This window comes from Carcharodon carcharias, chromosome 3 (assembly GCF_017639515.1).
Source record: "Carcharodon carcharias isolate sCarCar2 chromosome 3, sCarCar2.pri, whole genome shotgun sequence".
In the NCBI taxonomy this organism is placed as follows: Eukaryota; Metazoa; Chordata; class Chondrichthyes; order Lamniformes; family Lamnidae; genus Carcharodon; species Carcharodon carcharias.
The window spans coordinates 227,228,098-227,253,883 of record NC_054469.1 but is presented as its reverse complement, the minus strand read 5'-3'; the positions used below and the strand labels follow the sequence as shown (position 1 = coordinate 227,253,883).

Sequence of the window (25,786 nt, the reverse complement as noted above, 5' to 3'; positions counted from 1 at the left end):
TGAGAGAAAGCAGGAATTGATGGAGCAGAGTGATTGAACAAGAAGTAGAGGGAAGAGAACAGAAATGAAAGAAGGAAACCAAAAAATTGGAGAAGGAGCGTGGCTTTTAAAGAGGTTGAACAGTATCATCTACCTAGGGTAGAGTATCATGAAAAGCTGAAAGTGTTTTGGTGGATTTGGCCCAAAAACAATGAATTAAATATTTTTTGGTGATGCTTATTAGGGAAAGGCAAGTTGCTTGAGCAAGCTGTGAGAACAGTTCACTTTTTAATCAAAAAAATTCTGCAAAATGTTAATTTGCTCCAGTTAAATTATACATACTCATCTTGCCCTTCCCAGGAGATGCGTTGACTGTAATTTATTCATATTTATTCCACTCTGCTATCATCTAAAAGTGTGTTTGCAATTTCTTTCCAAGGGGAAAAATGACTAAAATCAATCTGCCCTCCTATTGCATCTCAATGACAAGCTTTTTATGAATTGGATGAACATCTGTCATATTTAGATGATTATGGGACATAGGATACTGAGATATTAGAAGAGCAGTTGGCCATTGGTAGGTGTTACACAAAATGACAAGCAGTAACCCCCTCAGGGAAGGACAATGAGTAGCTTTTCAACAGTTTGAACAATTGAGTGCTTGACTGGCAATCAATTCTCAGGGCAAGCAATTACTTTAACTTGCCTGTGTCAAGCTACTACATAGAATGCCCCTTGAAAGCAGGGTACTCCACAATGCGGTATTTGTTGATCATGTCAACTTATGGTTATTTGTGTTTTTCCTTGGTGACAAAGCTCTAATTTGCTTTTGGTTGATAGTCTTCATGGTTGAAGAATGCATTAAGGCTGCCTAAGCAGACTATTACATTGCAAAGGTAAAAAAGTTAATGGTGTCCTTGTGGCTTGGTAAATTGCAGCTGAGAAATTGGCATCCCTAAAGGGACAGGATTGGACTCTTTTCATACAGCAGCTGTGCTCACTGATTGACGCTGGAGAGAAGACTGCAGGGGCACCAAGAGCCAAATTGAACTTGATGTGCTATCTCTGTTCAGTGACCAGTCACAAGGAGGTTGCTACAAGACTAATCGAATCACAGCTGGTAAGTGACAAATTCTTCAGTGTTTAATGATTGACTGCAGATACCAGGGGTTCCATCAGCATGTCAGATAGGTTCTTAGAATTAGAATTTTATTTTCTATTTATGAGAACTGGCCCTGTTTTTGCTCGATTTTGTCTGGTAGTGGGACTTCAAAACAGTCTCCCTGCGTTGCTGGCATTTTAGTATTTTAAGTACACTGAGAATCTCCGACAGCTTATTGCATGGAAATTGGTTCTTTTGCTGTGGAAGCGTTTGAAAACAGGAGGGTAATTCTTCCAGGTGAAAGGTTTTATTTACTCCACACTTGAAGACAACAATGGTCATACCACAGACCAGATCTTTTTTTAATTCTTTCATGGGATGTTGGTGTTGTTAATAAGTACAGCATCTGTTCTCCATCCCTAATTACCCTTGAGAAGGTGGTGATGAACCGCCACCTTGAACCACTGCAGTCTATGTGGCGCAGGTACACCCACAATGCTGCTGGGAAGGGAGTTCCAGGATTTTGATCCCACAACAGTGAAAGAATGGCAATATAGTTCTAAGTCAGGATGGTGTGTGGGTTGGAGGGGAACCTGTAGGTTGTGTTGTTCCCAGATACCTGCTGTCCTTGTGCTTTGAGGGGGTCGAGGTCATGAGTTTGGAAGGTGCCGTCGAAGGAGCCTTGGTGAGTTGCTACAGTGCATCTTGCAGATGGTGCACACTGTTGCCACAGTGCATCAGGGGTGGAGGGAGTGAATATTAAAGTTGGTGAAAGGGGTTCTGATCAAGCTGGCTGCTTTGTCCTGAATGGTGTCGAGCTTCTTGAGTGTTGTTGGGTAGACGGTGCTGTAACACTTATGTTTATTGAGTCCACAGAGGTATTTATATTATGAACATAGGAAAATGAAGGACAGTTAAAGGCCGGTTGGTCAGTTAAGCCTGTTCCGTATGGTTATGGTGCAGCTTATGTCTCCACATCGCCCCACGAGCCAACCATGCAATTTCTGGGGGAGGTAAAAATAAACCCATTTAAAAAAAACTTTAGAACAATTTTGTTGTGGGGGGGAGGGGGGAGCTGGCGAATTCCTCTGCAACCTATGAAGGCCTTTGTAGAAGTGTGATGAAAATATAATAATTTTCATAATATTATTGTGATTTTTTTGTAAAAGGTAGGTTAATAGTGGGGTTTGGATAGTGTGTGTGTGGGGGGGGGGGGCGGATTTAATTGAATTAGAGACAGCTGGTCTGGGGGCTTTGAGTTATCAAAAGGGAAGCTAGGTTTGAAATGCTAACTATGTAAACATGACTGAAGTTTTAGAATGTGAGGTGTGAGGAACATTTTCATTTTTAGATAAATTAGGTTAGTTTGAATTTCAAAGAGATGGTAAGATGTTACACCTAGCTATAAAAAGCTAAGCCAAACAGTGTGTTTATTTTTACCAAAGGTTACTGATAAAATTAGTACTATGTAGGATATATATTATGAGAAAAGTAAAGTTTCAGAAAACATATGGGAACAATGGAATTTGCATTAAAAGGGAGAAACATGCATAAAGGAGATGAGGCTATGTGGAAGGGAGAAGGCAGCCTAAGATCTAACACAAGTGTGAAAAGCCTCCTGCCTCTGTTTACCAAGTTGCTGTCTACGGGAACCGAAGCTGAGAAAACTCACTTTGAGTACCAAGGTATTGTGTGCTTTGCCTGGGTCAGTTTAAATCTAATTGTTTTTACTGTTGCCTTAACGGAGGTGTAACTGGGAGCCAGATTAATTAAGGGAATTAGGAGTTATTTTAGTAGTAATTTGTAGACCTATCAATGTGCTTAAACTCTTTTCTTTTATTAATAAATGTTTAATTTAGTTTTGTAAAAAAAACCCTGAGTCTCGTTGGACTTATTACTACTGAATTCAAGGCACATATCTCGAATAAAATACAAATTGCAAAACAGTTGTGGCAGCTGTTTCAAGTTTCCCTCTGGGATTTGAGCAGCTCGGCATTTACCATCCACTGTGCCATAACAGAAATTTCAGGAAACAGTGAACGGGAACCATTTTCCCCAACACACCACCAATCTCATATGTTCCATTGCTTCTGGTGCCCCCAAGGATCAATCCTTGGCCCCTGCTATTTCTCATCTATGTGCTACCCTTAACAACATCATCTGAAAACAGGTCAGTTTCCGCATGTATGCTGATGACACCCAATTCTACTTCACCATTATCTCTTTCGACCCCTCCACTACCTTTCATTGGTCACAGAGTTTGTCTGACATTCCTTACTAGATGAACAGAAATGTCCTCCAACTAAACATTGGAAGACCGAAGCCATTGTCTTTTGCCCCATCACGAGCTCCTTTGCCTTGCCACTGACCCCGTCCCTCTTCCTGGCAATTGAAGCAGACTGTTGACAACTTGATTATCATATTTGACCTTGAGGTGGGCTCTTGACCATATATCTGCTCCAGCACCAACATGTTCTACTTGCACCCCTGTAACATTGCCCAATTCCGCCCCGGCCTCAGCTCATCTGTTGCCGAAACCCTCATCCATGCCTCTTTTAAATCTTTCTGCCTCTCTGCTTCCCTTTCTCTCTCTCTTCCTTCAAGATTCTCCTTAAAACGTATCTCTCACCAAATTTCTAGTCACCTGTCCTAATATCTCCATATGTGGCTGTGTCAAATTTTGTTTTTATTTTATTTGACGTTCTTGTAAAGTACCTTGGCACTATATAGATACAAGTTGTTGTAGACTTCCTCGTTATAGGTATGTGAATGTTTATGTATGATTTGCTTTTTTGTGCTTCATACTTCTGTTCAATTGTAAATAAAGATATGAATTATTTTATAATATTATCCTTCGGTCTGTATGACTGTATCTGCCCTTTGAAGAGAGTTGGTAGCAGTAGCGTATTAAACAAAATTCCCAGCCTTCATCAGCCTGGCAAGTTTGCTCTGGGTTTGCTGTTGGCTGCTAAAGACCAACAACTTAGGAACTGCCTGTGCTATTGCCACAGTCAGGTTACAGTAAAATTGGCTTATGTTAAATCTGGTAAATGGATTATTGCAAGTGAGATAATTGCTGTTCGCTTGGATTAATGCTCTTGAAGATAGTTGCACTTTCCTGTTCATCAGAGTTTCAGTCGGCTCACTGGAAGTGCTATTCCACTATTGAAGGAGAAGGTGGTTCTGTCAGCAAACTGAAATTGTAAACCTCCCTGTACATAAGTTGTGCTTATAAAGCCAAAGTTGATTTAGGAGTCAATATTCAACTGGCTATTATCATCTGAAGATAATGAATTAAGTTACTGGTTTTGTGCAGATTTATCAGACTGAGCATCGTATCACTGGATCTATTCTTGGCCCGCTCCTATTTCCCATCTTCATAGCGGCCCACAGCAACATTATCCAACAGCACATCATCAGTTTTCACATCCATGCTGACGATGCCTCGCTCTACCCCACCACCACTTCTCTTGACGCCCTTCACTGTCTTTAAATTGTCACGCTGCTTGTCTGATATCCTGTACCAGATAAGCAGAAATTTCCTGCAACTAGATTTTGGGAAGATTGACTGTCCATTCCCTTGCCACTGACTCCATTTCTCACCCTGGCAATGGTTTGAGACTGAGTTGGACTTTTCACAATCCTCATGTCATAATGACCCTGAGATGAGCTACCGACCACATAGCCACGCCATCACTAAGACCACTTATTTCCACCTCTAACATTGCCTGACTCTACCCTGACCTCAGCTCATCTGCTGCTAAAACCCTCATCCATTTATGGTGCCATTTAGACTTGACTATTCCAAAGTATTCTTGGCTAGCCTCCCACTTTCTACTATTTGTAAACTTGAGGTCATGCAAAACTCTACAGCCTGTGTCCTAACTCACCAAAGGTCCGCTTCACCCCTATCCTTGTGCATACTGAACTACATTAGCTCCTGTTTAAATGGCGCCTTGATTTTAAAAATCTCATTTTTTTTTAAATCCCTCCATAGTCTCACTCCTTCCTATCTTTGTTACCTCTTCCAGCCCTAGAACCCCCACAGATACATGTTTTCCTCCAGTTCTGGCCTCGTGAGCATACCTGATTTTCTTGGCTCCACCATTGGCAGCTGTACCCTCAATTCATATGACCCTAAGCTCTGGAAACCCCTCCCTAAACATCTCGGTCTCTTTCTCCTCCTATAAGATGCTCGTTAAAATCTACTTCTTTGACCAAGCTTTTGGTCAGCAGCCTTAGTATCTCCTCACATGACTTAGTGCCATTTTTTTTTGATAACACTCAAGTGACGCATCTTTGGGCATTTTTCTATATTAAAGGTAAATGCAACTCATTGTTATTGTATGTCAGTGGTGTTATTGTTTAGGCTAGATCTGCTGTCTAATAGTATTTATTGCCATACCCTGAATGAAAATATTCCAAGGAATATTGATGAGTGTCTTCAGGAAAATTGGCCTACAAATATTTTTGTGCTTATAAATATACAATGCAATGATGTCACTTGCATCAAAATACATCATTGTTGTGTCACCCTCATTTTAAACCATTGTGACAAAGTTTATGAAGAGTTCTTTGAACGCTTTTACCCCTTTAAATAAAGTAAAAGATGATTTGCTAAATGATTTTTTTTTCATAATAGCAATGCTATTTAGCTGATGTGCCCATTTTTTTAAAGAATAAGAGATGTTCATTTTTATTTCTAGTGTCTGAAATCAACTGTTATTTTTTAGATGGTTATTGGTAGGGCAGGGGCAGGTTGGGGGGGGTGTGGGGGGAGCGGATTAACATTCACATCTTGTGGCAGTACATCAATTCATTCTGAGAGTATTTTCCCAGTTGGAAGTGGAGAGTGGAGAGTAACTTGTGTGTGCAGCTGCTGAAAATGTTCTATGTTTGTTCTAAAGTGATACAAGTAACATTTAAATCGATGTGGAATTATTACATTTTGGGTCATTTTAACAGCCACTTTGTAACCCCATGTCTGGCCAAAAGGAAAATGCCTCCGACCTTCATCATAAATATCGGTGGGCAAATGTTGTTACAAACAATCTGTATCCGTGTATTTCAGAGTTTCAACACTGCTCAGGATGCAGATCCCCATATGAAATTAATATTAAAAAAGTGCCTGTTGTGCCTTTGTTTGCAGTTCCCAGTGTTAACCCAGCAGCTGCGCTCAGCTCCAAATTGGGATATGTAAGTATGGCACACTTCAATTTAAAAATAGAATGCATCTGTTTCATGCGTCATAATTATCGGTTCTTGGAAGTGATTCTTTAAATGGCAGATCTGACTGAAACAATTCAGGTTTAATTTAGTTACAATTTGAATGCCCCCTGCGGGTGATGCTAAGTAAATTTCTCCAGGATGTTGAATTAGAAAAGCAAATTGTACCACTACATCTTATCATGAGAATAAATCGAACGCAGCTACGGTTTCAGGACATGACTCTGAAGCGCTACATGAATCAACTGGTTGAGGAGTCTGTATGGCAGTGGATTAATGGGGCCATAACAGCGATTACATATAGCTGAGTTGAAAATAAAACATGCAATGGAGAAGGACAGATAACAGGAGTCTCAACTATAGAAAGGTGAATGTTGGAGAAACGAGTGAAATATCAAGAGGCTGGACTGGATCATGTTGTAGAGGGAGAAGGAGTAATGAATACTTGCAATAATATATTGCAGGAGTTTCAAATTAACTATACACTTAATAGAAAGGATAGCAGAGAAAAAAAGGAACTACAGGGCAAATCTACGAGAACAGAGGACAGTGAAGAACATAAGAAAGTAAAGGGGTGTCTCTTCACATTATTGCCGGAATATTAGTGTGAAGTAATTTTACTAAGTACTGAATCCACAGTCACACTGTAATTGGCTCCTGACCTTGGCCTCATGCTGTGACATGACACCAAGATAAAGTGTGAGACATTGGAGGTAGGAGTCTCACTGTGCTTTGCTTTAGAGACAGTTCAGTCCTGGATGGTCAATTTTCAGTTGACAAATTTCACACCTGCTTCACACTAAATTCATATGAATGTGTAGTAGGAAACTGGTCAGAAGCAATGAAGTAGAAAATAGAATTAATATTGCAAGGGATAGAAAATGGAGCATGAATGACTTCATAAATTGTAGTGGATTCCCCATAGCATTGCTATAGCTAGTCTGTAGCATGATTGCTTAAAATTACTGTCAGTAGGAATTGGGAAATGTAGGAAATTGTAGCTGTTTACAAATTGTTAGTTATGCAGGGGGCAGTTGCTAGATATTTGTAGTAACTGATACTCAAGGAAGTAACAGGGACAGTGAAGAATCCCAGTGGGGGAACAACACTGAGTGAGCAAAAGAATAGCAATTATCCAGAATTATCCTGTGCATCAATTTTCATGTTAAAATCAAGCACTCTCTTCCCAAAAAAGAGCAAGCAGTGGAAACATAAGCTAAATGCTGGTGTATACTGACAAGACAATCTGTCTTGTCTGATCCTGGAAAATGTTGTCCCCAGATTTCAAGCTCATTCACTCTACAATTTGCAACTCCCTTTTCTATGGCTACTGTCATCACAATACCTCTGCCAGTGTTAAACTTTCTCGAATGCTTCCTTTCCTCTGCTTTTGACATCCTTGTTCCCACCAAATCACTTGTAGCCTACTTGTGCCAAGTCCCCTGAGACAATTCCCATTTCTTGCTCTCTTATGCCAGAAGGCACATGACAGGTTGAGTCATTCAACGCTAGATTTGTCTTGAGCAGTTCAAATATTACCAAGCCTTCCTCTCCTCATCCAAATCCTACTATTCCAGAATCATCCTAGGAGGTAATATATTAGAGGACATGCTCAAGCTGGAAATAATGAAGCACACAGACAAACATGGGATATTAAGATGGGGTCACCTTGACATCTTCCTCTAGTCAGTTTCTTGGTCAAGCGATGTCTTGATTTAAAAATTCTCATCCTTGTTTTCAAGTCCCTCCATGGCCTTGAACCCCCCCCCCCTTGATCTCTGTAATTTCCTCCAACCACGCAACCCTCCTAGATGTCTGCACTCCTCTAATTTTGACTGCTAGTGCATCTCCAGTTATAGTTGGTCCATCACTGGCGGCCATGCCTTCAGTTGCCCAGGCCTCAAGCTCTGGAATTCTCTCCCTATGCCTCTCCAACTTGTTTTCCTCCTTTAAGACAGCCCTCAAAACACTATTAATAGAATCCAAGCTGGTTAGTGAAGTCAGTACCAAGGCCAGGATTTTTCCTATGGCAAGTGGGCTGGGCGGGGGCAGGGAGGGGGAGGAGGGAGAGTCGGGGCCAGTGCTCTTTCATGCATGAGCACAAAAGAGCGCAGCAATCTCCCCGAGGCACGGAGCTGCCTCAGGGAGATTGAATGGATATTAAAATAATGAAGGAAATGATTTAAAAGTTTATTTGAACACTTTAAACACTCGTGTTACATGAGTGGGGACATGTTTTTGTGTTTGTGGAAGTTTATTTATTTATTTAATAAAAGCTTCAGGAAACCTCATCCCGCTCGTGGATGAGGTTTCCTGAAAAACGCAAAGGTCGCTTGGGATTTTCACCTGCCCACCAACCTTAAGGTTGGACAAGTGGCTCAATTGATTTCTTAATGGTCTTAATAGGCCGTTTACATTTCGGCAGGCACGCAGCCGACTCCGGCGTATGCCTGCCAAACAAAATATCATGATGGTGCATGATGACGCCCAACACCATCGCATGTCATTTTATGCATCGGTATGTCAGGCCTGCACCCACACGATAACTGGAAGATTCTGCCCCAAGACACAGAGCTCTTCTTTACTGAGGAAGTATATTGACTTTGTTCAGTCTTATAGCTCCCCTCATGCCCAGTTTATATGTGTTCAAAGTATTTAATTAAACAATGCCCTTCACCTATGTATCCTAACAATGTAATTAACATATCATTAGCAGGTTCCCCTTTCTTTCTTTTAACAATAACTTTATAACACGCTCAAATAATTTCAAAACATATCAAAGAGAAAGAAATGATTTTCCACATTTCTTATAACCTACCATAATACAAGACGTCTCTCTTCCAGAACCTCCTTCAATTTCTTCAAGCAAGCATTCCTTTTTGTAAAACCGTCCTACAATTGACAAACTGCGCCAACTCATTTCATCTTAAAGATCTTCTTTCTTTCTGACATTTCTTTTATGTAAAGTTGACCCTTAACTTTTTCTCAGTTACACTCTTTGTTGAATGTACATTATCCGTGTAACCATCGAATGGGTATCCATGAAACATCCAATGGGCAAACTTTTCTCTGAATGCCTCTTGTATAGAATTTCCTTCAAAATATTTGCTAAGTAAAATCCCATATCTATCGCTTCTACTAGAGCCAATGTTCCTGCCGCTAAGGTGCTTTCAACTACCCATTTTATTTTCTTCGCTTCCCGGGCCAATGGACAACATTTGCTGTTATTTCCCACCAAGAATATGATAAACTCTGCTGTACTAGAATATCCATATGGGGGATTGGCATGTGAAACATTCACAAAAAATTGCTAACTTCAAATCTTCTGGGTCACCCAAGGCTGGAAACTCGAGTGTGCATTTCTCCAAATTTAATTTCTTTAATGTTTTATTTTCTCTCAGAACTTGCTCAACTGTAGCATTTTTCATCATAATACTCAGCTGCAATACATCAAAACCAGCATCAGTTCTAACTGCACAACAAGTTCAATTGTCCAATCAAACTTATAAATTGGTCTATTTCTTCCTTGGATACAGGAATCCTCTCTGTGAGGACCTGGCCTGGTTTATTCGGATGTGATTGACATTTTCTAAATAAGGTTGTTGATTTAAGGTCAGTTCCGCCTTATTCTGTTTAATATCTAACCCTATATATTTAAAGGCCCCCGAAACCTAACTTCCGATTTTAAACTCCTTTGTTATTTTATCTATCACCCATTGCTCAAATTCTGCAGAACCTCCCCATAGATAGTCATCAATGTGCATCATAAATATGCCTGCTAGTTTTTCTTTGTGATACCAATAGAACATTGCTGGGTATGCTTTTCGCTGAATACAACCCATTTTCAACATGAAGGACCTAACTGAGAAATACCACACCCTTGATGCATCATTCAACCCATAAACACACTTGTTTAATCTCCACAGTTTCCCTTCTATAACACCGGCCTCAATTCAATCTCTTTTTGAAATTTCTCATCTTGCAAAAATGCAGCTTTTATATCAATCGATTTACATTCCCAGGAATATGTTGCTAAAAGAGCTAAGAAAATCTTCAAACTCACTTTTCCTGCAGTGGGGGAAGTCCACTCTAACATCTTAATCACCAAGTCTCTCTTTGAAACCCTGAGCCACTAGTCTGGCTTTAGCCTTATAACGTGCCTTCAGGAAGTACCTTTTCTGTGCTTATCCAATGCTGATCCAGCTCTGAAGAAAGGTCATACAGACTCGAAAGGTTAACTCTGTTTTTTTCTCTTCACAGATGCTGTCAGACTTGCTGAGTTTTTCCAGCATTTTCTGTTTTTATTCCAACTTTGGGTAGTTGTCCTTTGGGATAAATAGCCTTATCCTGCATTTCAGTATCACTTTGTCCATATTCAGTCAGCTATTTATCTGCCATAATCTGCTCCTTGTAATTGTCCAATGTGTATGTATGTGAAGTGCATGGTGCCTCTTCACTTTCTATTACCCGTTCAGATTCTGTAAATGTATAATCAGTGCCAATTAGCCTCAAGGAATGTACCATAGTAGTTTGATTGCCATGTTATAAAATTACTGTTTTTCCATCACTCCCTATAAGCTTACCCGGGCCTTTCCACTCTTACTGCCCTTCTCTGTTGTAATAGACCATGTCCCCAGATTAAAATTTATTTCTGATGGCCTTGTGTGGCTCCATAAGGCTCACTAAATTTCCTCTGAAATCTCAGCCTTGATAAATGCCTATCTCCCTGTGTGCATGACTCTGGGTCTATACTCGATGGAGTTTAGAAGGATGAGGGGGGATTTGATTGAAACTTACAGAATACTGAAAGGCCTAGATAGAGTGGATGTGAGGAAGATGTTTCCATTAGTAGGAGAGACTAGGACCTGAGGACACAGCCTCAGAGTAAAGGGAAAACCTTTTAGAGCAGGGATGAGGAGAAACTTCTTTAGCCAGAGAGTGGTGAATCTGTGGAATTCATTGCCACAGAAGGCTGTGGAGGCCAGGTCATTGAGTGTATTTAAGACCGAGAAAGATAGGTTCTTGATTGGTAAGGGGATCAAAGGTTACTGGGAGAAGGCAGGAGAATGGGGTTGAGAAACTTATCAGCCATGATTGAACAGTGGAGCAGACTTGATGGGCCAAATGGCCTAATTTCTGCTCCTATGTTTTATGGTCTTCTGGTCTTAGGCAGGGCATCCAAGTGCCCAGAAAAATTGAACTAATTTTAGTCCCTTCCAAGGCTGGGGAATGATCCCACATCAACAAAGGTATTTTTGGATTTTTCCCATAAAGTAATTGATGGGGACTGTAACTCCCAGCCATTTGAAGTGATTTCTTCACATGGATCGCCCATGTCAGGGCAGATGTCAGTTTACAGCTTGGTTGGTCAGCTAAGATTTTGTAAAGCATTTCATCAGTTACTGCGTGATTTCTTTCACAAACCCGATTACTAAAAGAACATTCTGCAGTTGTGTTCATTACTACAATGTTCACATTTTCACACATACTTTTAAACTCATCGTTGGTAAACTCCCCCCCCGGCCCTGCCACCATTGTCAGTTAGGAATTTAGCCAGTGATCCCAGTCCAGTTCCTATAATTTTTCCATTATCTTGTCCACAATTATCTTTTTGTCTTTACTATATATTAGTATTGGCATACTGAATCTAGTTGCTGTGTCTATGAAATATAAGAGAAAAATGTTTTGATCTTATCCCATACCTTCAAGTCCATTGCTACAATGTCTTGCTAATGGGAGACTCACTCCCAGCCATAATGGTGTCCTCCTATATTTTTTACATATATTGCATTTCTCACTGATCTCTTCTATAAGTTAAGTATATTCATCATCCATTATCCCTGCATGCTTTAGTAGGATTTTTAACCTATGACAAGATGGATGGGCAAACTGCCTATGTAGTTTTAAAACAATTTGCCTTTTTTCCCTTTAAACTTCTACCCCCTGATGTCATTTACGCTTCTTTAACATAGTGATTAGAAATGTTAGGTCTTGTTAAAGGGACACAATAACGTCCCAATTGTGTAAAATGTAAATCTACAGATTTCCCATAAACAATTGCCTTATCGTATTCCATACCGAACTTTATTAGAGCCTTTTTCATAGACAACTTACTCAACAGTAAGAGTATTTCACTGGATACTACATCTGTGCTAATAAAGTGGTATACCCAGCTACTTTACACGGAACCAGCATTTTCTTTATTGGCTTTAACGTTTTATCATCCCCGAACCTGAAGTAAGTAGAACTTTCATGTTCCTTAACCTTACTTTGATCTTTACTATTTAGAAAATCCAGGTAACACTTTAATTAATCCACTGCACATTCTGTTGACATGCATCCACCGTCTAACACAACACAATCGAATGAGTCTGCAACCAGAACACCCATTACCAGACTAAAGCTTCTGGCGACCCGTAAAATTCCTTCGGACTCATTGTTATCATCCCACTTCCAAATTTTTGATGTCATGTGTCATTTCAAAGACCCTGTTATTCCATTTTGGACACTTCTTCACATAATAATATTTTGAGGCACATCTGAAATACCTGCTGACCATTCCTTGGTTACTCCTGGGGTTCAGTCTCTTTCCATTAGTTACACAGTTCCTGTTACTTGTTAGAGCTACCAAAAGAGCCTCTATCCTCGTTTATTTTGTTTGTGGTTCTTCTTTTGTATTGATGCTTGCTCCCATATCTAAACAGTCTCAAAATGCTGCCAGCATTGAATCCTCCATCTCTTGTGTTACCACTGAAGGTCCCATTGGTGCCATGAAAGTGGCTGGAAATGCATATTTCCCCAGAATTTTTAAAAAAGATTCAGACATCTGTTCCAAAAGTGTATCTCTTATAATCTAACTCCAGTCAAGACCAGGGGCCTACCCATTTTCGACACTTCAGCACAATACAACAATTTGAAAGCAAACACTGAATTTGGGATCACCAAATAGGATTTCTGCAATCTTGTATATAACCTGTTAAATTCCATGATATATTCTTCTATGGAACAACCGTCCATCCTTCTAAATTTATCGAAGTCTGACCATGCCTCATCTGCATTTAACAGATCATTTTCTTATAAATTTTGTCCATAAATTTTAACAGATTATTCAAATCTTCCTCAGTGTCCAAATGAGCTCATATAAATAGGGGACAGCTGGGACACTGGGGGTTGAAAGGAGAGCTATGAGACTGAACAAAGTCAATAAACTCTCTCAGTAAAGAACAAATGTGTCTTGGTTTTGACTTCATCAACTGGCTTGGGAAGCCACTTTGGATCAAAATGAGGAGAAACTTTTTTAACTTAGAGGGCTGTGAACCTTTGGAATTCTCCACCTCAGGGGGCTGTGGAAGCTCAGTCATTGAGTATATTTAAAACAGCGATTGACAGATTTCTAAATACCAATGACATAAAGGGATATGGGAATGTTGTGGGAAAAAGGTATTGAAGTGGATAATTAGCCATGATCAAATTGAATGGCGGAGCAAGCTCGATGGGCTGAATGGCCTACTCCTGCTCCTATGTTCCTATCTTCCTATGTGAGCAGTTTCAGATTATTTACAACATGAATGATAAGTTACATTTCTGTTGCACTCCTCACGTATAGTGATATCCAGAGCACTTTGCAAGGTTGTGAACACTGAGGATGAGGGAGAAAGAGAGGCGGACAGGTTAGTAGGGGCCAAAAGTATAGTTGCAGAGGATGGACTTCAGGAGACTTTTGAAACCAGAGAGGGAGTTGATAAGGTGCAAACGCCAAGGAAAGAAGTCAATTAACATAAAAATCCTTCATCTTTTGAAAGGATTGTCTCTGGGTAGAAGTGACTAGAAGGATTCATTTCATTACCCTGAACAGCCTCTGGACAAACATCGGAAATTTCACAAACACAATAATGACTACCTACAATTCAGTGATGAGACTGGAATAATCTGATATTGAGTTCAATTTAAAAATGTTAGAAACTATCAGCCACAAGATGGCAGTAATAACTTACTGTTGGAAGTTCTGTGAATTTTAGTTAATTTTTTTGCATTGCTAGTGATTTGACAGTCAATATAAAGTCTAACTCAGGACAGTCTTAGAATAAAGAACTTTTTGAGACTGCAGTTACAGCAGTATCATTTGTGGCTGTGTTGTCATTAGTCTGCAACTCCAGGAATGTTTTCAGAACTTGCTTATATTGCATACTGGCCCTCACAAGGAAGGTTGGCTTAAAGATAGGCAAGCTGTAAAAATAATTTCAGATTGATGTGCTGAAAGCTGCTCTTAAATGCAAAAAAAAACCTACAAAAATATGTTAAAATCAAAATGACACTAATAAAATGAATAGCAAAAAATTAGTTTGAGCCCCTCCTCTCAATCACCAGCATGGCTAAAGTTTGCAGGTTAGAAATTAGTTTATGGAATTATATGGTATTCTTCAGAAAATTAACTCCCTTCGTTCATGCCATGTCATTTCAGTGTTCCTAGCTATTTAACTTTGGCTGATTTAATATATTTTTAAACTAAAAGCATGAATGGTGCAAGTAAATCAAAATTACTGGAAGTTCTTTTTTTTGTCCAGTTTGACAATAAGAAAACAAAATGATATAAGCAGATATATAAAAGCAGTGGCAACAATGGTATGATTCTGTTCTGAATTCTATAAATTAACATCTATGCTCTTGCTTTCAGCCGTGCCAAGATGATCCGTCTGATTGGCTTGCTGGCCTGCCACACAACTGAATTGAAGGATGATGTACCAATCATAGAAGTAAGACAGTTTCTTTTTCAATCCTAGATAGTAGAAGTGTACAACTACTCCTAATTAATACAACTCAGTTTTCCATATCTCAAATCGTATCAAAGCATAGTTCTCGGTTCAGATCGGTTGATTGGACTGATATAACATGAAAGTATTCCATTTTATGGCAAGATCTAGTTGGCACGTTCAGATTTGGGGCTTTATGCATTCACAGTTCTATCTTTGGTTCACATTGTTCTTCACATGCTGTGCAGATTCAAGAATATAGTTTGGGAGAAAAATTTTGCTGCTATATAAGCATTATCAAGCAACTATGCATCCAGCTATGACAGCATATTTCTTGTGCTGGTTGAGAATAATTTATTTAATTTCTATGTCCCCACAAATAATCAGCCAGCTTGTCCTAAGCAGAAAGACATTTGAAGTTAAACAATTTGGATCAAATAATTTACAAAACCACAGCATAGAACTCTGAACTATTGAGAGGTATGTTTATTATCTGGAACTCTTGAGAATATTGATGCAGTGAAATGCATGATTGTGCTAGCTGAGTTGATGGATGGTGATTTCCTGCTATAAAAGGCCAAATACATCGCAAGTAATACCCGAAAATAAATAATGTTTCTGGTGACATTTATGCTTCATTTATCAAAAGTATGCTATCTGATTATTCACAGCATTGACATTTCAGTTTGCCAAGAGCCCAATTCTTTCAAGAAGCTTTCATTTATTTAACCCAAAAGCTAATGTTTCTCAACTGGTAATTTAATATTTTGCAATTCCACAGGCTGTCAGATGAAATTACTCTTTCACTGAGTATGCATGACAGTAATGTATGCATATCTGTTACATCCTCAGTTGTTAACATAGCAGCCTGTAATTTCTTAGAACCTTCTGGTGTAATTATGGTGCAAGAGCGAATTAGCATCATTTTTCTCCTGAAGAAATTTGTGCTTAACTGATTAATGCAGTTTAATGCCGAGGCATCGCTATGCAAAAATTTTCTCAATTGATTGTCCCGTGTCACAGATACGTCTGCAGAAACCCCTGCTGCTCATTTAAATAGACCTGCCTCCACGCAAAAGATCACCTCGGAGAATTTCCTGCATTTATGGCAGTAATGCGCTATATACATTTAAACCTCAAAATGCAAAGTGCAAAAGACTCAAAGTCACCCTATATTAGCATAACTGGAGGAGTAACTGTGTTTCTCAGGTCTGAAGCTTCAATTTCTCTTGGGAAAGGGAGTCTTTGTAACTAAACCATTTTTTCTTGCTAATTTTAACTGTTAACTGCAGCGTTTGTCCTAGAGATTCAAGTACTATTTTTTTCAAATTCCTCTATTGTGCACCATAAGCTTATTTAAATGAACATTCACCCTGAACACAAAAAATATATATCCCAAGCATTTTTCATAGATCAATATTAGTGGAAATGTGTAATTTTTGAACAACTGTGGTCACAGAGTTTCATTCTCTCATTTATGCTTTGTAAATAACTAAAAAGCAACTGCAGAGTCCTTCAAACCACTTACTGCTTTGTTAAATGTGATTTATTGAAATTGAGATTGACGCATTGAAAGTATGAATCAACAGAATCAAACACTGGTCCTATTCATTAATATAATTATAAAGGTGTTTTTCTGAAACCATTCGATCCATATGCAGCTGCTATTCAAATCTGGGTTTTCAAGAATGTCATGTCACATTTAGGCTTTCTGAATTAGTTGCACTTAGCAGGGACTGACAATTAATGAAACGCAAAGTTTATTTAATTGGCAAGTTTGATTATTTGGCAAAACATACACTGAGGTAAAAATGCTAGCATACTCATATATAGTTTATTAAGACAAGACTAAAGCAACCACAAATTCAAGCCTCTATCCAGCCTCTTAGAATATAGAAATCAAAGTGCAAGCTTAAACTGCTGACGTTATACTCATTTTATGACAATTCTGTGTTCCAGCAAAGCATTGGGCATTGGTTCCCATCGACAATATCACCACACTAGCTGGTGTAACTTTCAAGGCAAATTTCTGCTCAGATGTGATCCCGCAAATTTCAGACCAGCCTGTACAGTTGTAAAACTATGATTTAACACTCTGCACTCAGCAGTTCCTTCCTGTTAACATTCTGAACATGAAACTCCAATCATAAAGAATTTTCATGTTGATCTTAGAAATTTAATGGCCAGATAATTAGTACCTGATCTGTATTTATACCAGACTATGTCATGCAAATACTACAAATGTGTTCTTAAATTGAATTTAGTCCATTTCCTGAAATATGAATTAAATATCAGCAGAACTACAACTATAAGTTTGGTGGTGAAATCCTTTAGTGTTTTATCACTTATATAATGTATGCTGCTTTAAACTGGCTCCCATATTCCAACATTGGTCATCTTTTTTATCCTTCACTTGCACCATCCTGTTATTCTTAACGCATTTGTAGATCACATATTGGTGAAACAAAATGAAAAGTTTAATTATGGCATTATGTACCTGTTTGCATTTGATTAACCAATATACAATGCTGAGTTTAAAGAATTTTTCGGCCCAGACTTTAGGATCAACAGTGAAGGAACAGTGCTCATCAAATTTTCAGGAATTAAGAGTGGAGACTTTTGCTAACTAGGTGTCTGATGCAGATTGATACCCTCTATTGAGGATTTGTGGCAACTGAAAAGTTAACAATGCAGCGAGGCTCGTAAACTAATCAGATTGTAGATCAAAATCTTTATTTAAAAAATAAGTGGATAGTTTTTGTGTGTTTTTCTTGTACCACAGGTGGAAGTGTATATTTGAGCATTGAGAAACATTCTCCACCATTGTTTGCACAGTCAACTTTGAGTACAAAATAAAAACAAAAATACCTGGAAAAACTCAGCAGGTCTGGCAGCATCTGCGGAGAGGAGCACAGTTAACGTTTCGAGTCCGAATGACCCTTTAACAGAAGAACATATCTAATGTTCTGTTGAAGGGTCATGAGGACTTGAAACGTTAACTGTGCTCCTCTCCGCAGATGCTGCCAGACCTGCTGAGTTTTTCCAGGTATTTTTGTTTTTGTTTTGGATTTCCAGCAACCGCAGTTTTTTACTTTTAACTTTGAGTACGCTTTGGGGGTCTTCTTTATTAAAGGTTCAACATAAATGCAAATTATTGTTGTACTTATCTTGGACTTCAGGTTGTTGATGGCGCATAAGTTTACAATTTGCAGCAGTTGATTGCTAATTTTGGTTCTCATCATTTGTGTATTCAGATTCAACTTGCCAACATCCAAGGAGTGGAGTGCAATCCCTCTGTACCTTAAAACTTAGAAAATATTGACATCATTATCAAGTAGTGTTCCTCACAACACATTTACACTTTCACAACAGAAGTAATGTGACCATTGGAGGAAAGCCTTTTCCTGATGAAGTGTACAATCCTTATTACTTCTGCCCTTGTATATAATCTCAATAATTCCTGTAACACACTGGGCACTAAAATACTATTGTAAATTATTTTTACACAAATACTGTGGTTATCATCTTATCTAATGCTCTGTAAACTTTCAGTTTGGTAGGCCTTCATGGCTGACTGCATCAAAGGCCTTGGTCAGATGGCGTAGCGGCCCATGTTCTGTTCTTGGCACTTTTCCCAGAGCTCTCTAACTGCAAACACCATATCAATGGTCCCTGAGCCTTTTCTGAAAGCGAACTGACTCTCTGGAAGTAGATGCTGGTTGAGATGTTGCACTAAGTGATTCAGGAGGATTCTGGCAATGATTTTACTGGCAATGCAGAGGAGTGAGATTCCTTTATGATTGTCAAAAGATTGGTGAGTTCCTTTCCACTTGTACAGGTGGACAGTGGAGACATCTTTGTATTCTTGTGGGGTAGTTCCTTGGCCCCACATAGACTGAAAGAGTTCATTGAGCTTCTTAAACAAGCATTGACCTCCAGCCTTGCAGACCTCAGCTGGGATAGCATCAGCTGCTGTAACTTTGTCCCTAGAGAGGATTTTGATTGTGTTCGTCATTTCTATCAGTGTGGGAGGGTTATCAAGAGAGCAGTTGATGGCAACTTGTGGCTTTCTGTTGATTCCTTAGACATTGGTAGATGAAGGCCAATTGAGGATATGGTTAAAATGCTCTGCCCAACTTTTTAGAGTTTGGGCTTTTTCTGTGGGAATATTAACCTTGTCGGCACCAAGGATTGGTGGGAACCAGTAGACTGGGGCTGTAGACAGATTTTGGAGCATTGTAGAGTGTCTTCTAGTCTTTGTGATCTGCAAATGACTGAAGTTCATCTGCTTTTTGATTCAGCCAAGTGTCATGTATCTCTCTGAGCTTTCATTGGACAGTACCGCGGATGTTTCAGTAGGTATCATGCTTGGAAATCGATGACGTCATTGAGGTAAACCCTATAGAGGCAATGTTTCTCTTCCATTAGTTTCTGGATTATCTCATTGTTTTTATCAAACCAATCTTTCAAGAGGTAGGGCCTAAGGCCTCTAGAGCAGTGAAGTACACTATATCCCTGCAAGTCGCTCATTCATCCTCAATGCAGTGAATATTCATATTCGCTGTACACAGGCAACTCTGGAGTTTCTCTGAGAGAGATTCCTTCATGACTGCCCATTTGAGCCTTGTTCTTAACCCATGTTGTGAAGGACAAAGCCCTAAGTACTAGGAAGGAATATTGAAGCTGATGTCCTTCCCCTTACACCACTTGTAGCCAGCTAGAGGGCAGCAACCCCCATACTTTTTCAAGAGGTATTCCATGTGGCGCAAATAAATACCTGAAGAGCAAGCTGTCAAATTTTTCATTAAGCGTATGAACTTTGCTGTATTATTGCAGATGAGTTACTCATATTTACATCCAAACAGCTGAAAAATGTCGATCTGTAAGAGTACACAACTTCAAAAATCAAGATCTAACGTGAAACCTAGTGTATGAAGTGTTGATACTTGTCTTAAAACAAATATAAAAGGACCTCAAAGAAGTGCCAGACATAACTGTTGACCTGACACCTCTTTACCTCACTGTTAACTCATCTTTTCAGAAGTTATTTGTTTTGTTTCATACATAATCTAAGGAAATTAATAAAAACATTAAAGGAAGTGCAGTATGAAAGAAAATGTGTTCCATTTAGAGCATTTGATGTCCAGTGTTTTATTATGTTCATTAAGATATTGTCCCTCAGAAGATTTTTTTTGTTTAACCCTTGGCTTATTCTCCTTTTTTTTAACCTGCTTTTTTTCACTTGCCTCATAGGCAAAAGAGGTATAAACTGCAAAACACAATTTGGTTGATGTCATGTGCCTTAATGGATAAGACATTTGGAGTTTGGCATTGTAGGATGAAATCCCAAGCCAAATATTTGTCTTGAAAATAGCAATGAAGCATAGAGTAACAAAGTTCAAAGAACCTTATCAAAGTAATGTAGAGAATAAGGTTAAAAAAGAAATTGTTCATAAAGTATAAAGCTCTGTAATCCTCAACTCCACTTTCCTGCCTTTTCCCCATATCCCTCGATTCCCTTACTGATTAAAAATCTAAATGCTCTGCTATTACATCCTTTATAATAGACTCTAACATTTTCCCAATGACGGATGTTAAGCTAACTGACCTATAGTTACCTGTTTTTTGTCTCTCTCCCTTTTTGAATAAGGGTGTTACATTGGAAGTTTTCCAATCCTCTGGGACTTTTCCAGAATCTAAGGATTCCTGGAACATTACTACCAGTGCATCCACTATTTATGTAGCTACTTCCTTTATTATCCTAGGATGCAACCCATCCAGGGGACCTTATTGGCCTTTAGACCCATTAGTTCCCCTAGTACCTTTTCTCTAGTAATAGTTATTGTATTTCTTTCCTCCCCACCTTTTGCTCCATGATTATTTAGTATTTTTGGGATGTTATTCGTGTCTTCTACCGTGAAGACTGATGCAAAGTATTTATTCAACTCCCCTGCTATTTCCTGGTTCCCCATTATTATTTCCCCAGCCTCATTGTCTATGGGATCTATGTACTTATGACGTTTGTTCACTGCTGTAATGTAGGAAACATGGCAGTAAATGTACACATAGCAAGGTCCCACAAACAGTAATGATAAATCAGACGAGAGAACCACCATTGAGCCAAGACTGACGCCTGGATAGTATGAAATGGTAAACATGAGTCAGCATGGATTTATGGAAGATCTTGCTTAACTTATTGGCTATACATCACTAACGAGGGTGATTGTCTTCCATGAGCCCGAAGATGGCTATTGAGGTCAATTTGGGGTCTGCAGACTTTTTGATACTTAGGGCATTTGTTGTCATGTAGCATGTCTGGTCATGTGTTATTGGTTACAGACAATTCGGTCCAACCAATCCATGCTGGTATTTATGCTCCACTTGCATCTCCCCCTCCTCTTTCCTCATTTAAATCTACCATTGTAACCACCTATTCCCTTCTCCCTCAAAAATGCTTGTCTAGCTTCCCCTTAAATGAATCTATACTATTAGCTTCAACCTTTCCCTGTGGTAATGAGTTCCACATTCTTACCACTCTTTGGATAAAGAAGTTTCTTCTGAATTCCCTATTGGATATCTTGGTGACTATCTTATATCGTTGGCCTCTAGTTGTGCTTTTCCCAATAAGAGGAAACATTCTCTGCACCCATTCTATCAAAATCTTTCATAATTTTGAAGACCTCAGTTAGGTGACCTCAAGAGGCAATGACAAGCCTTGTAGGCATCAAGAATTCTACTCTGTGATATCTTTAGATTTCAGCAATATTTTTGATAATGTGCACGCAAACAATTAGGCCATAAGGTAGGAAAGCATTGAACATGGGCAAGCAATTGAGCTGAATTAACTATCAGCTTTCTCTGATTTAGTCAGAATGTGACCTGGGGTGCATTGACAAAATAAGGAATTACTAGCATGGTTCTACAGGGATTAGTGCTGGAGCTATTGGTCTTTACAGTGTACATAAATAACTTAGGCCTGGTGACAAAACAAAGCTGTTGTAGTTTGCAGATGCTCCAAAGTGGGAAAGATGAGGAAAAAGCAAACCAAATACCATGGGATCTGGAAAGAACTGATTAGTAGCAGATGGCACATAATATTGACTAATGCATGGTAAACAGATTAGGGAAGAGTAATAAACAGTGGGAATACAAACTAAATTGCTCTGGGCTACATAGAAGAAGTATCTGGGGTATTGGTGAAAAGCTCACTGAAACAACTTTAAACAACTCTTTGCAGTACCAAAAAGGAAAGCCAACTGGATCTTGGGATGTATAGCTGGAACAATAGAGCACAGATCCCAGGGATAATAATAAATCGTTAAGATATTGGCATCGTCATATCTTGGGGGTCAGTGTACAATTCTGTTGCCATACTACAACAAGGTATCCAGGCATCAGGAGTGAAGCAAAAGGACAATCAAATTGATACATAGCTTCAGGCAATCGAGTTATGAGGAGAGGCGAAAAAGTCTGTGATTTTTCACTCTAGGGGTTAGGCGACTCAAGGGAAATATTTCTAAGTTTCTAGATGGGGTAGATAAATTGAATCTGATTATTACGTTTAAAATTGTCACAGACTCTGCATCCTTAAATGTTTTAATCAAGGCCCCATGCGAACTCTTCGTAAGATATTATGGGAAGAATCTTTAGCTCGTCGGGCGGGCGGGCACCTGACCCGACCAAGTGTAAAATGACGAGCGATGACGTTGGCTGAGTCTTCCGACATCGTCGTGCACTCACGCAATATTTCAGTTGGCATATTAAGGCCATTAAAAAGGCAATTGAAGGACATTTTTTGCTGCTCGTCCAACCTTACGGTCGGCCGGGGGCTGGCGAAAAGGCCAAGCAGTCTTAGCATTTTTTAGGAAACCTCATCCACGGGCGGGGTGAGGTTTCCAACAGCGTATAAAAATAAAATAAAAATTTTAATTTAATTTATAACATGTCCCTGCTCATAAGACTTTGTCACATGAGGGGACATGTTTTATAACATTTTAGAAATCTTTATTTTTTATTTTGAAAAACGTTCATCTCCCTGATGCAGCTCTGTGCCTCAGGGAGCTTTTCCAGCGCGCACTTGCGCACATGGGCCAAGTTCCTTCTTGGCCTCCTCTTCACACCCTACCCACCCACCGCCCCCCCCCCACCCCAGACACAGGCAGCACTGAGCGCTGCCACTTGCGTTTCACGCTGGGCGGGCCCTAATTGGCCCGCCAGCATGAAATCGCGGTCCGGTCCCGATCACGGGCTGTAGTCGGCTTCCCGCCCGCCTCTGCCCAGCCTGCCGACGAGGGAAAAATCCTCCCCTACGTCTCTGATACCTGAGGCACAGCTACTAACTGATTGAGTGTCCTGTGTTTAGCATGCTTCCTTGGGACCAAAATGTTGATCGCGATATTGATTTTTTAAGATGCCAAAGACTTCCAATAGGCCATTTTGAACTGAACAAACCTGACTGTCTCTGACATTCGAGACAGGAGAATTACGAATCAACAATTAGCATATAACAGAAACTCACCAGGTACAAGTTAAAAACCTACAATCACTGCAAAGCTAATCAAGTTGCTCAAAACCATTTTAAGCCATTAATTATGGATGCTGAAAATCCAGAAATCCTCTATTTCATTGTTCATCATTGAGTATTCTGCAACACAGCTGGTGAGCATAATTTAATTTCAAATTAAGTAATTTAATTTTTTATTTTCCCTTTGGCTTGAATTGGGGCTGTTGAAGGGATCGGCGGAATTTAATCTCAGTGGTGGTGCTCTGACTGAAGTCCTGCATCTTCTCCATAGGGAAGGCCCAACGGAATTGTCCGTCAGGCACAACTGGCCAGTGTTAGGCCTTCCCAGGATTTCGGACCCTGGGGGCAGAAATCCTGACAAGATCTGAGAGCTGCCAATCATGCTGGCTCTCCAGTACCTGTAGCGCCACCAAGAATGGTGGCTCCTGGTGGTAATGCATCCAGGGAGAGGCCTTCGAGCACCGTGGGATTCAGACCACAGGTGTGAGGGTGGGATGGGGGTCACATGGAGGGGGTTGTTGGTTGAGGGAGAAGGTTATAGGGATGGCCTTCAGTGGCATCCTACCTCCCCCTTTCTGGTGCGCGGTCCCTTAATCAGGCATTATGCCTTGAACAAGGGACCTCTCCCAGAAGCCCACAAACAAACCTGAAAGCTGTCCATGGGACTTCCTGCCCTGGACTTAATAGGGTGGAAGCCAGGAGGAGGCTGGGTACCAAACCCGCACCGATCAAATGCCATCCCCTACTCCAAACCCACCTCTGGGGTTTTAAATACCACTTAGCATTTGAGCTGCCTCTCTAATTTTAAGTATCTCCGATGTGAAATCTTTTCATAAAATACTTTGTTCCTGATACCAAAACATAGCTAACTAATTGTTTAAGAGCCTTGTGTTTAACATGCACTTGAAACAAAGGTGCTGATTACAATTTTGATTTTTAAAAATGCCAAAGACCTATGCCATTGATTGACCACCATTTTGTAAATCTCCTTCGAAGGATGAGGCATTCGATGCAGTCAATCCTCATTCAAAATTGTGGTTGCATTCCTGAAAAGTGCAACTTTAAGTGAAATGGCTTTAGGTGAAGCACATTTTCCCATTTAAATTATGTAAAATCTGTAGTTAGGTTCAATAGGACCTTACTCATCGGAAAAAAAATTACATGATGCCCTGTAAGTTGAAATATTTTAATTGCTAAATTCCTATGTTGGTATATGAAATAACTTTAAAAATATAATAAATTTAAAAATATAAAACAAATAGAGTATGGTGTTTCTATTTATCTTTCTATTTTCCTCCTGCTCACTACCGATCCTGCTAGCCACCGATACCGCTTCCCAAACTTCCTGCTCGTCACACAACCTGCTCTCTGACCCTCCTGGTTGCTGTGGACCTTCCATTCATGGACCCTCTGACTTGTGACCCCTCCCACTCCCTAACCCACTCCCTTGCTGCAGACCCTCCGAATTGTGGCCTCTGCCACTCCCTGACCCACCCTCTCGTCAAACCTCCTGCTCCCCAAAACTCTCCTGCTCATCACTTCCCTCTCCTGAACCCTCACTTTGAACGAGAGCTCTGGAGATAAGCAGTGAGAGGCAGGAAGAGCAACTTCAAATTGAAGCTGCTGCTCCTGCCTTTCACCCCTCATTTCCAGAGCCCTCGCTCACAGTGGGGGCTCAAGAGAGGGAAGTGGTGGGCAGGAGGTTGGCGAGAGGGTGAGTTAGGGAGTGGCAGAGGCTATAATTTGGAGGGTCGGCAGCAAAAGGGTGGGTTAGGGAGAGGGAGAGTCCATTAGTCAGAAGGTTGTCAGCAAGAGTTTAGGTTGGGGAGTTGGAGAGAATGCAAGTTGGAGGGTCAGCGTCAAGAGATAGGGCCAGGGAGTGGGAGAGACGGTTGCAAAACTGCACCAATTAAGTCACGCGGCTATACTTAAGAACAGCGCCAAATTACTTTAAAATGAAACTCGTGACATTAAGGGCGGAATTTTCCGACCCTGTTGGTGGCGGGTGTGATAGGTGGTGTGCACGGAAAATAGAGCGGGACCCACTTCATGATGGCGTGAAGGCAGGTTGCGATCTTCCACTCAGCCCGCCGATGGCGAACCGGGTTTCTCACCATCGGTCAGCAGTGAGGTAATTGTAAGACATTAACGTATAATTAAAAGGCCATCCTGCCAGGGTCTTGGAACCCCGCCGTATCGTCTGTC

General features: G+C 40.1%; 1 protein-coding gene across 5 annotated transcripts in view; it reads left to right on the top strand.

The window, feature by feature from the left end:
- ulk4 (unc-51 like kinase 4) overlaps positions 1–25,786 on the top strand; it is a 425,974-nt gene that overhangs the window by 69,963 nt on the left and 330,225 nt on the right. For all 5 annotated transcript variants that reach the window (XM_041184964.1, XM_041184966.1, XM_041184965.1 and 2 more), the window contains exons 15-17: positions 918–1,099; positions 6,231–6,277; positions 14,982–15,060. In XM_041184964.1, coding sequence (XP_041040898.1) covers positions 918–1,099; positions 6,231–6,277; positions 14,982–15,060 — 308 coding nt within the window. The remainder of the gene's footprint in view (positions 1–917; positions 1,100–6,230; positions 6,278–14,981; positions 15,061–25,786) is intronic.